The sequence below is a fragment of the Nymphalis io genome, chromosome 2, assembly GCF_905147045.1.
Source record: "Nymphalis io chromosome 2, ilAglIoxx1.1, whole genome shotgun sequence".
NCBI lineage: Eukaryota > Metazoa > Arthropoda > Insecta > Lepidoptera > Nymphalidae > Nymphalis > Nymphalis io.
In genome coordinates this window covers 1218795-1234201 of record NC_065889.1, presented here as the reverse complement: position 1 = coordinate 1234201, position 15407 = coordinate 1218795, and the positions used below count along the sequence as shown (strand labels likewise).

General features: G+C 31.4%; 1 protein-coding gene across 1 annotated transcript; it reads left to right on the top strand.

The window, feature by feature from the left end:
* Positions 1 to 59: 59 nt before the first annotated feature.
* Positions 60 to 15182, top strand: LOC126778248 (uncharacterized). The gene is made up of 7 exons (XM_050501739.1): positions 60 to 376; positions 3226 to 3379; positions 5526 to 5611; positions 10466 to 10549; positions 11589 to 11716; positions 12962 to 13057; positions 14204 to 15182. Exons 2-7 carry the CDS (start codon positions 3245 to 3247, stop codon positions 14698 to 14700), a joined length of 1026 nt encoding a protein of 341 aa, XP_050357696.1. The 5' UTR covers positions 60 to 376; positions 3226 to 3244; the 3' UTR covers positions 14701 to 15182.
* Positions 15183 to 15407: the final 225 nt, after the last annotated feature.

Sequence of the window (15407 nt, the reverse complement as noted above, 5' to 3'; positions counted from 1 at the left end):
ATCTTTCAAGTGTCAAATGTCAATGGACTAGGTGACATAAGTGAACTGGACTCTTTCTCATAATAAATTGATAAATATTTGAAGTTCGTTGCTTGTAGTCAGCAATTGTGTTTTAATTAAAAGAAAAAAAGCACTTTGTCGCTTTCGTTTTTCAAATTAAAGTTGCTTTATCTCATCGCTTAATTTAAGCTGATTAACGTTTAACCATTGAACCTTTCATTAAAAAGTTTAAAGAAAAAGTGGGTTATTTATATTATATTATTTACATTACTATTAGATAAATCGTCATATGATAACGACGAATTTATCGAGTGGTAGAAGCATGAATTTGTAAATAGAAATGGAGTACAGATGGTTAAAAGTGTTATCTATATAGGTGAGTTGTATTAAATTTTATTTTAAAATATAACATATAATTTCATAAATTATTTTTAAGTATCATATTAACACAGTTTCAAAACAACCAAAAGAATAATACATACATACAAAAACAACTAATTTTGTTCAATATTTATTTATTAATCTGTTATTGAAAAGAGAGAAATTGAAATAATTTCATTTTTACAATTAATTAATAAAATTTACAAGCAAAATAAAGCAAAGAAATTTATATTTTATTATTAAAATAAACTTGCACTATATACCACAATGTTGTCACAATTACATTTAAATATAAAATTACATTTTTGAATGAATCAATAAAATATTTCTATGAAACAAGTATTACTTTCGTTAAGTCTTAATTAAATATTTGATATATATTTTTTATCAGTATTAGCAATAAAATAGTTTTAAAGTAAGTGTATATAAATAAATATATTTAAAATATTATATACAATTATCGATAAATTTATCTGCCTATGGTAAGAATTTTTCACTTTACCAGTGAGGTAGTATATATAAAATTTTTCGAAATCAAAGCACATCAATACCTATAGAGTTTTCTTTTTTCTCTATATACAAAAATCTCTATTAAAAAAATATATTATGGAATATTAAGGAAATTCATATTACATAGATTTAATAATTGCATGGTTTATTGTTGAGAAATAGATGCTTAGATAAATATGGTTATGTTTCATAACATTCATTTCATTACACACAATTGTTTTGAGCCTGAAATATTAAGTGTATTTGATATGTTTTATATGTGAATTTCTCTGTCAAAATAATTTTATTATAATGTATTTTTAATTAATAGTTATCAAGTTTTAATAGCATTTGCTTTATCACTTATAAACATAATATTTATCTAAGCTGTAGTGTAGACCATTTGGTCAATTCATAACTTGATATAATTATTATATTTTGTAATATTTAAAATTCAATTACTAATTAAAAAAAAAAACTAAAATGACAATGAAATAGTGTTGTCTTATAAATAAAGATGCAATAAATAAATAAATGTATAATAATAAGGCAAATATATTAGACATAAACATCTTTCAGATAAGATACTTGTTAAACATTGTAACAAATTGATGTTTATTAATCTTGCTTAATATTATTATAGATAAATATAGATTAAAACAAATGATGTATGTTAATCATTAATTTTAAAATATATTTCTTATCTAAGTAGGTAGGTACTAGTTACATAATAATAGGAAGTAAACTTATTAATTAACTTGACAATTTCTACAGATGCTTTGTTTTTTTTCCAAGAGATTAGAACATAACAAGCAGTATTGTCTTTTCAAATCAATCTAATTTTTTTGTAAAAAGAATACTAGCAAAGGAAGAATAGTTATTTGCCTATTTTCCCCTCTGACCTGGCTCATCCCACGCGAGTTGCGACTTTAAGGTCACTTGGCGTCTCGTATACTATTGATGCTTGATCCGCTTAATATTATCGATAGCATACCTTTTAATTATGACAGTTTTGTTTTTTGCCAAAGTAACCCACTAAAAAGAATTCGATGAAATATGAAATAAAGCAAGGTTTAACTCCAAAAAATGATATAGGTTACTTTTTTATACCTAAAGCGCTTCTCGCAGACACGCGGGCGAAGTCCCGAGTAGTCCCTAATAAAAAATAAATTACAATTAATCCTGTCTATTCTCATTAGATTAATCAAATTTGTATAAAAATTTTAAAAAATGCGGCTAGTTATGTTTGATGTACATTACAGCCGTTAATTGTTATCGAAGCAGTAAAATCATTTACAATTTTATTACATATTAATGAAATAAAGTCGATTTTATAATGACTTTAGTATTGTTATAAAATGACACTCCAATAACACTTTAAAGTCATTATCATTTTTCTTTGATTTTGCGTCAAACATGTAGCGTAAAATTTTATTTATTACTCCTTCACTGTTTTAAATATGTTATATTTAAAAAAAAGCTATATTTAGGACATATACATATATAGCTTATCACTATGCTGGTGATGTATCTTATTATGGTGGTTTTACTGGTGGTAGGGCTATGTGGGAGCTCGTCTGGGTAGGTACCCCGTACCATCCACTCATCAAAATTCGCAAAACAGCAGTTCATGGTACTGTTGTGTTTCGGTTTGAAGGGTGAGTGGACAAGTCTAATTACAGGCACCAGGGACATAACATCTTAGTTCCTAAGGTTGGTGGCGTATTGGCTATGTAAGCGATGGACATTTACAATGACAATGTCTATGGGCGTTGGTGACCGCTTACCATCAGGTGGCTCATATGCTCGTCCGCCTTCCTATTCTATAAATAAAAAATATATTATTACGTATTAAAACTTTCTATTTTGTGATACCTACCCAAAAGACGATCAAGAACGGATATTGACTATTGGTAGAAGCCTGAAATAAATCAAGAACACAGCAATGCGAATTATTTCTATCGACAGTAATTCTAGTATTATAAAATTTATAATTTTAAAGCAAAGCAAAGCGAAATGACCATTAAGTTTTGTCAATTTTTTATATCACTATAAAATATTTGTGCTTATGTCTTCTAATGTTATGTTAACATTTAATATTCTATAAATATAAACGACCATTGTGTCTTAATGTTTACAATAAGGGAATTGATTCTAGTCATTTGGCTGAAGACAATGATCGTGGTGAAATTTCTTAATGCATTAGATCGATAAAAAAAATTTGGTTCCTGTAGTTGAAAAGAGAAATAATCGTTCCGTGCATATCGATTGCTGTATCGGAATTTTCTTTACCTATTAAATAAATGATACGGTTATTAAAAAATAAACAAGTTCACAAGTTTTGTCTTCGTGCAGGTGAAGAGAAGAAGCCAAGATGCATATGTGGATGTGGTTCGGTTACGATCTCGGCGAGTTCCTCTTCGCCGGGCTCACGATCAGCACGCGATGGGCCTTCGCCATAACTTGGATCGTGCTTTTCTTCGTTGCTTTACTCTTTGAAGGCTCAAAGGTAGGAACGACTTTATTATTGTTTTTTAATTTCATAGAATCGTAATACCCCTAAAAAGTATCTATATGTTTTCTTCTTTTTTAAAATAAGTTCGTACTCAACTGTAATTCTATCATTTTGTTTAAAGAACCGTAATTATTATATTTTAGAATTATAATTAACATTTATATAATATCAATAAAATATCTGCTCCGCGTAGTTTCACCCGCTTTAAACGTCATTTCTTCGCTCCCGTGAGTCTTAGCATGATGTTAAACGATCTTATACACGTGTTTTAACGGGTGATTAATTGCACAATAACGTGACTTCATTCGAAAGTCAAATCAATAATGACAGAAAGGCAGGAATGAGGAATCAGTGTTTAACTAAACAGTCGCTAAGCAACGTTTATAAGTAAGGATCGACTTTTTTTATAAGTATCGACTTTTTTTATAAGTATCGATCCTTACTACTCCTTAGACTATCGAAGTCTATAACGTGTTTCAATAATTGGGTTATCTAACGTTGAAATATTTTTTTCAAATTAGAATGGTAGATCCTGAGTTTAATAAGTTAAAACAAAATATTAAACAAACTGCCCTACAAATTTATATATTAGTACATAGTACAGTTAATGATCGATCGTTTATATATACTATCAATCGTTTAATGTCGTTGTTATTGTAAATACTCAAAGTATATTCGACTCTAATAAATTTCAATCAAATAAATTTCAATCAAATTAGAATAAAAACTATCAATCATGTATTTAGCGTAGGTAAATTACAAAATATATTAAATATACTATACTTACGTTTATTGTTTAAATGTAATATTATACTTTGAACAAAATTAATATTATGAAAGTCTACCGTGGACTTTGCCGTGGCGTGCTAGTTCTGAGAGCCAATTCAACTAACAAATTGTCAACAAACTATTTTCACTTTATCGCAATCTAATCGAAACGTAATCGTTGCTATTTATCAGTTCCTGTTCTATTAACACAAGGATTCAGTTGCGGTTCGGTCGAAGTTAGATCGAAATAGAATCGGTAGCGTTTAGTAGAATTCGTCCAGTAAAATTAGAAGAATCGTTTATAGGAATCTATGCCTTGAGACCGTTTGAAACGGTTTATTTTGGTTAGCTTATATTTGTATACGGAGCATTAGATATATGACATTGATTCGACGTTGGTCTAACTTATGAAGCCGTAGACCACGAGGTCCTTGGTTCAAATAGGATTTAGCCCGAGTCGGACACAAAAAAGAGTTAGAGAGTTCTTCTCAGGTCAGGTCACAGGTATTATTATTGCCGAATCGGTAATAGTTTTTAATTTGACAATCAATAAGTACGTAAGTAATAGTTTTTATATTAAAAAAGGAAATTTGAATTTGGAGTGTTTATACTTCCGCGTATTGGAGGGCACATACAACCGTTGGTCTTGACTTAGACTTATCCAGTCGTATCGGAATTGCCGTCCCATCGAATTAATATTAGTTTAGGGAGTAAAGAGGCCTGTAAATCTTAGGACCTGTACAAAATAAATATTCTATCACTTTAGTAGTTTAATTTCAATTATTTAAGCTAAATATCAAAAATGTGTAATTTTGTTGACGTCGAAATCCTCGTCTGCAATTCTTGGCATAAGCTTAGTTGGCAATTGTTATAGTGACATTTTTTGGCGTTAAAGGCTAAACATTGTGCCCACGTTTCTATTAATGTAACAGTGACATCCTTTATTACTTAGTAGACTGATTTAGAAAAGAAATGTTTTTTAATCAATTAAAATTGTGTTTTTATAACTTGCCAATTTTCAAAACTATTGTTAGGACTGTAAAGGGTTTTGTTCGTGATCATCAATAATTGTCAATATGAACTTTGTAATAGCATTGCACCCTTTCCTTTCCATTTATTTGTAGCTTAAATACATTATAGAGTTAAAATATATTACCATTGTAATTTATAGGATTTTGAATTCCAATAAGTAAAACTATATTTAATGATATTTTTATATATATTTTAAAAAGGCTACCTTGTCATTTGAGTTATTGAAGCCACGGGTGGGCTCAGGATGATCAAGCATCGATATGTTTTCGATTCATTCTCCAATTTTTCACATCGCCATTTCGAAGAAAATCTATGAAAATATTCATTATATTGTCCTTAGGTGTACTTGGCGGGAGTTCAGAAGGAAGCTCACAAGAAACTGTACCCGTATCGTTCAGACGAGAGACGTAATCTGCTATGTGAACGGTAAGAAAATTGTAATAAAATATCTCTATATAAATATGTATATATAAATTTTTGTAGGTTGTGGTTTTAAAATTAATTTAACTTGCAAAACTGACGATGAAAATGTGCTTCTAAGACCCCACTTGTAAAGAAATATATTTTTGTTTTTGATGATTTTATAATAGGTAATGAATTTAATTTATATTTTCTTATTAACAAATATAAATGCAATATATTTTTTATTTCACCCATGTAATGTCGCGATGGGTAGCTTATAATATTTAAACGAGGCTTTGATCAAACGCTTCTCAAAAAAAGAAAGCGCAGTCTCGTGATAAATATGTATTAGATATTTATTTGTTTATATCAATTCAAAACATGGCACATAAACCAGCGATACAAATCAACAGTAAATATTATGTTGATGATTACGTCATCCTGACTAATTTCGACCATGGCTACCTTTCTCATGCGAGCAGTGAGAGTAGCCATCTACGCAAGTCATATTATAATGCAAAAATGTGTTTACAAATATAAATTCACTCTAACAATCCGATGGAACGTCAAATCCAGAGCGTACGACCTTTTATGTGCTCTCTGAGAGGGTTGCATAAATTCTGCGAACTACCACTCTCGCCTGCTACTGAGAGTAATAAATTATTTATTCGCCCCGTCTTTGAAATTAGGATATTCGGCAGGAGAAACAATTGATATAATAATCACACGGACGATATGTTAATGTTTTTTTTGGTTAAGGGTTAACACCTGACCTTGACTGGTAAATCTCTTGTCTCCTTCATATCGTATCTTCTTCAACCTAAATTACATTTCTGAAGCTCTACCCTGCTCGCTCAAATACAAAACATAAAAAAAATCCATTTTAACTCATTCAATATTATATAATATAAAGTACTTTTAATTCAATATTATATAATATAAAGTACCTTCTAACATCCATTTGAAATGTATAAAAAACATAAAAATATTGTCCCGTTTCTGCGTTTAATAAGCATTCACTCAAGTAAATATTCTTATTGAGATAAATTGCTTTATCTGGTGTACCAGTTCTGAAGGTTGTGTATCTTGCTATGTAGGTTACTATGTGGACTAAGATTGATTGAATGTGCCTATTAAAGTTCAAAAAAGAGTTCTGTGCCTTTTATTTACTAACATACAATTTTTTTTAATTAAAAAACACGACCGCGTTGAATAAATAAATTTATCGCCAGTCTAACGCTAAATGATGTAAGGATTTCTAAAAATACATCAAAATCAAGGTATTGAAAAGTTATGGTGTAATAAAAAACTTACATACGTACACACATGAACCATCAAAACATTACACTCTTTTTTTGCGCAGTCGTGCAGAAATGGATGTTGTTATATATTTTTGAGATGAATAGACCTCGACGCTGTTTGACCCATTACCATAAAAGTTGGCACATATATGTATGTATTTTTTCATGGAGAAATTTCTATACTATTCACTTTTGGAAATCATATAACAATCATTTAATACATAAACTCCCTTTCAACAGATGTCATGACAATATTCGTATACATTTGAGCACAGTGAATATGTTACCCAAGATTAGGATTAATTTAGAGAGGCAATACAACGCCTGCTGCATATTATCTAGTATATACTGGTGGTAGGGCTTTGTACAAGCTCGTCTGGGTAGGTACCACCCACTCATCAGATATTCTACCGCAAAACAGCAGTACTTGTTATTGTTGTGTTCCGGTTTGAAGGGCGAGTGAGCCAGTGTAATTACAGGCACAAGGGACATAAAATCTTAGTTTCCAAGGTTGGTGGCGCATTGGCTATTAAGCGATGGTTGACATTTCTTACAATTCCAATGTCTAAGGGCGTTTGGTGACCACTTACCATCAGATGGCCCATGTGCTCGTCCGCCTTCCTATACTATAAATAACTATAAATATAAGTTAAGGTCAATGTTCAACATGTCATCAATCATATTTTACCATTATTTTATGTAGTTGTCAACTCCTAGAACTAACCAAATATATTAGTTATCTACCGATATCAATCTTTTTTTTTTATTGAAATTGATAAGGTTATTAGTTTTCTATACACATTTTATTTTTGAAATACAAATTGTTTTTAATATTATGTCTGACCTTGACTGTTCTTTATCCTAAACGATATTTGTGAAATAATCTTTACTCGACTGACTCAAAATGACTTTTTATCCAAGAAAAGTATAGTAATATAATGTACCCCAATCCGATTTTGGCCATGGCGGCCAATCTCAAGAGAGATTAGCCGACTACCTGGAAATATTATAATGCACAAGTGTGTGCACAAACACAGGTGCACTCTCTATTCCCTAACTCTCATAATCCGATGGGACGGCAACCCGACAAGATCGGAAAGAGTTCAGGCGCAGGACCAATGTCTTTACGTGATTTCCGAGGCACGTGAGTGTACACACTTCCAACTTCCAGACTCCGGGCTGCTACTGAAAATCATTCTGACAAAAACCCAATAACTTTTTATTGGCCCGAACTAGGAATTGAACCCAGGACCTCCGGTCTGCGGCCTTTCATCAAGCCAGTAGACCAACGAGGCAGTCGGTAGTATTATAATATAACTTTAAAGTACGTATTTCATTGATACTTAATTATTATTAATCGAAAGTTCTGTAATTTGTTAACATCCTCGATATAATATCTTCTTAAAACTCAATAAGCAAATACTTCGCAACGGCAACGTATTTGAGATAAAATTTTATCTCCAATAAACAGTCAATGTATTCGCTGTCAGCGTCAGATAATATAAATAATCAAAACATATGTATTTTATTGCTAAAACGTGTTATTATGATACATACCTCTATCGTGGTTTCTCTTGCGGATATGATGAATTGCTCACGGTTTTTTTAAACTATCTAAAGCAATAATTGGTGATTTAAATGTTATTTACAAATATATTAAGCGATAACAATATTTTATTTTCAGGTCAAGATGGTTCATTGCTTAGGGTACGTTCATTTGAATAGAAAATTGATGATTCAAACTTCAACCCCAGTTAGTAACACTGACTTTTCATGAGCTAAATTTGTGTTGATCATTTCGGGGTCGGCGATGAAGGAAACTGACACGTGTCGGATAAATTTCCCGAATCGTATCAACCAATCCGCATTGGAGCTGCGTGGTGAAATGAATACCAAATATTCTCAATAGGAAAAAAGCTTTTACCCAATTTATAGGCTGCTAGTTTAACGGCATATTTGTAATATTTAATTAAGATAATTTTTTATGTCTTATTTAGAGCAGTCGTCCGATGATGCGACTATCGTCCATAGACATTGGCAAAGATTGAAATATGTTATTTTCCATGTATCTGTGACCCTGTGACGCGGGCTCTTAGGTCATTTACCCCTTAACCGGAACCATTAACCACATTCAACATTTATGATAAGCAATTGAATCAATTATGAGCAGTAAGGTAGTGATAAGAATTACACAAAGTTCTACAAGTAGATACGAGTATAGATAGACGTCATAGGACAACATTTTTGGATTTAGTTATTTACTTAGATTGTGATTACAATGATATATTTATATTTCCCTAAACTTGAGTAACATTCATTTAATACACAGATGTATAAATGTTAAAATTGCACACCAAAGTTTATATATGGCACAGCAATTAATATTCTTTAAGGAATTACTAATTTTCCTATTTATCCCTTCAATTAAGCGTACAGCTTGGGTTAGGAGTGAGGGCGATACAGCTCCGACGCTCGGGGCTTAAAAAATTGGGCGTAAACCTGGGGCCGTGAATGCGTGAGGTGGGGGCTTCACGTGTCCTATTTCAGACGGTCCTGAGGAGGACGGCAGGGAGCCGGGTATCTTTCTGAAGGTTTCCATTGCGTTATAAAAAAAGAAATGGGGGCGATGATAGTCAGGACAAGCGTGAGGACCTGCATTTACATCGATAGGCAGCACACAGAAAATTACGTAACATTTCGCTATTGACACTTAGTTCGCTATAAAAACGGATAAATTGACGTTTCGAATATGTGAAACGTATAAAGCCGTTGAATGAATTATTACATATATAAGTCTAAATAATTTACATATAATAACAATTATTACGAATTTGTCGTAAAGTCGACCTCGAGAAGTCGTTAAGCTGGTAACGTTCTAAATTCTAACCCACGTGTGAGACCTTGTATCGTTGACCAACCGGTGAATGGGTAAATAGGTTTAATTAGCTTTATGAAATGAGGTTTAAGTAATGCTTAATATTTAACGTAATAATTTGTTAAACAAATTCCAATCATTTTTGATTCGATTAGCTTAAAAAAAGGGACTTCCCGGCAGATATGGTAAGAATTATAATTAACGAAAACTAATAAATAATTAAAACTGTCGTCCATCGACATTTTAAAATATATTTTTCTTAATAATTAGCGAGATGTTCTATATCAAGATATTAATTTATTTAATTTATCTGTGAACGAATTTAGAAAACCACATTGTAACTATGACGCTACTTGAAAAAATAAATAATAAACCTGATTTAGTTTTCTATTACTTTTGATTCAATATTTGACGATACACGGCATATTTTACAATAAGTAAATACTTACTTATTTGAGAAATAAGTATCTATTTAAAATTAATATCTGCTCCAAATCGAATAAATTACGAGCACGAAGTGTGTGTAATTTAATATTAATATAATTATAATAATAAATAAATGTAAATTGTTATAAAATTCTTATTTATATATATTTTGCATTGTTAGGCTACGTTTATGGGAATTAATAATAATTGTTATTATTTCACTTTACAATTTTTGACAGTATTATTATTTACTTAAAAATATTTTTTTGTTTGTAGTGATCCAGGTAGTGCCATGGAGCCAACGACTAGCCGCAACACCAGTTCCGGTCAAGTCAGTAGATGGGCGTCATTTCGTGTCCGGTATACTTCATTTTCTTAGCTGTCTAATATCGTTTTAATTATTTTTTGGTCTCTTACATATTTCGCAATACCGAATTAATAAAAAAAAAAAAAAAACTCTAGCGACATTCGGAAGATTTGCAAAAGTTATACAGCATTACATACTCTACTTTTTGGTCGTACACAATATTTTATTCATTTAACCATTCTGGAATTTAATCGCGAATACTGGGAAGCGCTTAGTCATGACAATGATAACACCAGCCGCTAGGTCAGCTGTGTGAGAGATAACTGAACTAATGATATTAATAAAAACTAAGATATCTTTTAATGTTAGAACATTTATATATAGTTAATATACTGATAAAAAGCCGAGATTTTTTTTTATAGAATAGGAAGGTGGACGAGCATATGGGCCACCTGATTGTAAGTGGTCATCAAACGCCCTTAGACATTGGCATTGTAAGAAATGTCAACCATCGCTTATAGCCAATGCGCCACCAACCTTGGGAACTAAGATTTTATGTCCCTTGTGCCTGTAATTACACTGGCTCACTCACCCTTCAAACCGGAACACAACAATATCAAGTATTGTTGTTTTGCGGTAGAATATCTGATGAGTGGGTGGTACCTACCCAGACGAGCTTGCACAAAGCCCTACCACCAGTAAAATGGCCCAGTGGGTAGAATACACGGATCGTAACCGAAGATCGATGTTCAAATCAAGCCAAGTATCAGTATTCACATAGTATCCACTTGTAATTAATTTATTTTTATACTTTATCCTGGGCTCGACGTTGAAAGAGAACATCGTGAGGAAACCTGCATGTTTCGAATGATTTTCTAGAGTATTATTGTGGAATCTCGTGGTTTTTTTATATTGAAGTACAATTTAAAGCATATATCAAGAATATATAATATATTTTACCTTCGATTAAAATGAACACATGGTCTGCGTTTTATTTTGTCTTTACGGACTATAATTGTGAAACGTCTCACAGTCTTTGGGGAGACTTTGAGAAGTCTCTACCAGGCGGTACTAAGTGTACAGAGCTTTCAGAACGTTGGTGAACACGCACCAGACGACGGTGTTCGTGTTGCATAACGTGGTCGGTTACCTGCTCATGCTCACCGTCATGATTTACAACGTGCATCTCCTCTTAGCAGTGGTCTTCGGAATGATGCTCGGTAAGCTTTGACTTGGTCACCTGTCGCTTTTGTCTTACGAATTCTTAAATGTTATTGCGACTGCCATAAACCTGAAACTTTCATGATTATTCATATCGGGTATTTAACAATTGACTAAGCCAAAGTCAAAATCTAAATTCAATATACCTAGTGCACAGTACACTTATGTGCCCAATTATAAAAATTATAAGAACTAATTGTAGAGAATCAAATTGTAGCTATTTCAAATTGTTTCACCAGAAACCCCCCAAGAAAAGATCAGAACAGTAAAATTGTTGACGAATAAACGGACTGAATTGTATTGAGAAATATGGTCTTCAATATTTAGACAAGATAAGTTAAGCAGTCTTGAAGTTTTTTTAACTGATTTGACTGCTATTATTAGATCGTACCGAATATTTTTAATAATTGAGAACTACAAGGTATAATAAATCTGGAACTTTCGTTTTTGGTTTAAATGACTTTATTTCTCATTATGACATTAGTCACTTACATGAAAACAATAACATAATTAGTTAACGTTTACACGGTGCGGGTAGATAGAAAATAAAGAAAAAAAAGAATGCAAAATTAGTTTCAGTATCGGTTATTAACTAAGATGCAAGTTCATTGTTGTAAGGCCAGCGCCTTCAGCGTCCAAGTTATAAGAGTACTTTTTTAATGAAATAAGTTAATAGTACAAATGCATCATTATGAAAATTATGTCATATAAGCCAATAATCAAACTAGACGATAGTATGGCAAATAGGGATCAAAATTCTGGGAACTAATGTTTAATGAAAAACAGTTAATGATAATGCTATTATTTTTCTTACATTAAACTTTTAAGTACTTTCAATTGTTCGACATAACAAGGGCATGAAATTCAAACGCGGGAAAACTGTGAAGCGGATCAACATAAATAATAATATTATATACTAAAACCTTGTTATAATTTGTATGTAAAGGTTTAGTAATTTTTTAGTTAACAAAAAACGTCTCCTCAATTATTATTATAGATTATATACACAAAATTTATTCTACAGAAAAATATCATTCAAAACTCAATTCCAAATTTAAAATTCATTACGAAATAGAGTAAAACTTAAGCTTTCAACAATCTACTTTTGTAGGTTTTTTCAACAAAATTCAGCTTTAAGTACTAAAGAAAAAATATAACACAAATACACGAATGTATATCCCTAATGCGTATCAGATAAAAAATACTCTAAACAATATTTATAAAAATATTTTGTTTATTTTCAGGGTATTTCCTTTTCGGAACGAAGTTAACTCGATTACAGATGCAGTGCTTCAGCACCAAGCGGTTGGTTATTTGTACGCCGGAGTGTGACGACACAGGTAAAATATACTTATTTTTCGATACTCCTTTAATGTCAAATAGCTTGAATTACTAATAACATTTGCCATGCATTTGATTATTCACATTTCTTTTGCTAAAACTAACCTTCTTTATTTTTTTTATATATAAATATAAATCTTTAAGGAAATGTTTGTAGTTTTTACTAATAATTTCTAACACATTTAATAAAAAAATAGGAACTGAAACTAAAACTAACTTTTATAAGGATCAGCTCAAAAATGATATTTTTATAAAGGAAATAAAAATTATTATTCAATTTTGTTTCATCCGATATTCAAGAGAAGATATATCCAAAAATTCAATCTAATTACGTTAACCGTCAAGGTTAGAATAAATATTTTTGAGATAATAATTACCGGACAATCAACGAATGCCTCGTTTAAAATGAAAAGCTACGATCCCATCCCTACTCCCAGACCGCTGCAACACTGAGAAGTGTAGCTGGGAAGTGTGCGAAGGCAAGCTGTGCAAGCAGCTGGACGCACTGGAGCTACAACAGGCCGATACCACGCTAGGACATGACTCCTACCGTCCTAAGTACATGATATCCAAAATGACAATTCTCTAATTTTGACTAAGTTTGCCAGATTTCATAAATCAATAAAGAATAATTGTGATTAAAACATTGCAATTAAAATGAATAAAATTACATTTGACGTTATAATAAAGTAATTTAAATGATTAATCATAAAGTTAGTGTTTTCTCAATAGTTGTCTGGTAACCTTACTCAACATTTTTTTACATCCGTTCAGTAGATTGTTATTTTAGCTATATTTTCAGTTTCTCATCCTCTTCCCTAATGACCTGTTCCTTTACATGTTTTATAAATATTACGTAGTACAGGCGTGTGTAGATTAGTGTCAGTTATTTTATAGAATTTTCTGCACATAGTTTTTGTACTCGTGAGAAATTGCAATAAAATGTTGCTGTCCTTATATTGTTTCGGTAATGGCGTCACGATTTCAATTTTATTTTGCGTTGCACATTTCGTTTACTTCATATGTCAAGTATATTTCGTCTTTCCATATTGTCGATATATCAACCCATAAAGAAGCTTCTTAGTGACTATTCATGACGTGATTATTCAATTTTATATTAAATTAATTTGTATTTCTTTTTTCAGCTGAAAACACAACTCCACCGCTTTTAGACTCACCCGTTAGTTCAGAGTCTGATTTGTTCATTTGTCAGACGAGAACATGCATACAGCCATCGCATTATTTCCCAGTCAGCACATCACAAGATGCAGGAGAAAGTAGTAACAGTACATGCCATTATGGCGCCAAAAAGTGTCCATCAAAAGTTGCAAGAGCGAAAAAATTACTAGCTGGGACAAGACAATGCCATAATAGTGGAAGTGAAAAGGAGGACAGTCCGAGTGTCGAAGACACACAACTCTTGCGCAGCGAACACGGATGTTGTAAAAAACAAGAGCAAAAAGAGGAAAAATGTTGCAAATCTAGTCAGAACACAACGGTTATGATTCACGAAACAGAGAGTAATGACGATTGTTCAGAAACGAAAGTAGAATTCGAAAGTAGAGAAGACAGTCCACAGATAACGTGTTGCCATAATGCGAAAGCAGCGCCAAGTGAAAGTCAGGAACAGATAATAAAGTGACGTTTATTTGTTATAATGTACGATAATTAGTTTTGTATGGAGGCTCATAGATATATATTTACAATTTATTGTACAGCTTTATATTTTTACAGTTGATAGAAATATATTTTAAGTTTTGTTTATAACAAAAATGATTTCAAATCATATTGTTAACGTTGTTAGGATTGCTCAATGTGAACGCGAATAAATGAAATAATGGCAATAAAAAGCAATAAATGTATGTTACAGTAAATATAAGATTTTTAGCTATAAATAAAAAATAAAGTATATAATGCTAATGTCTTCAGTTAGGATGCCATTTCTTTATTATTACGTACGTCCAATTTAATTTGTTCGTTAAATATTATTTTATCGTTGGTTGGTTTACTCATTTGTATAAATTCATTAATGTTTAAAAAATGCCATGTAAATATATTTTTATATGTTTGTCTGAAATTGGAACTTGCGCCTGTTTGAGGTTAAATTAAACACAATGAACAACTTTTGTAATTTTTTATTCATAATAGAACATTTAATGAATAATAAAATAATATCTTAACCTATCTTAAAACTATTTTTGTTTCAAATAATCACATCATACGGCGGGCGCGGTTACATCACACGAGAACACTATTTCTGAGATTCGGACAATTTTTTGAGTTTGTATCGCAATAGGATATTTTTGAAGACGATAGACATTTAGGGCGCTTTCAATTTAGACGGTTGGT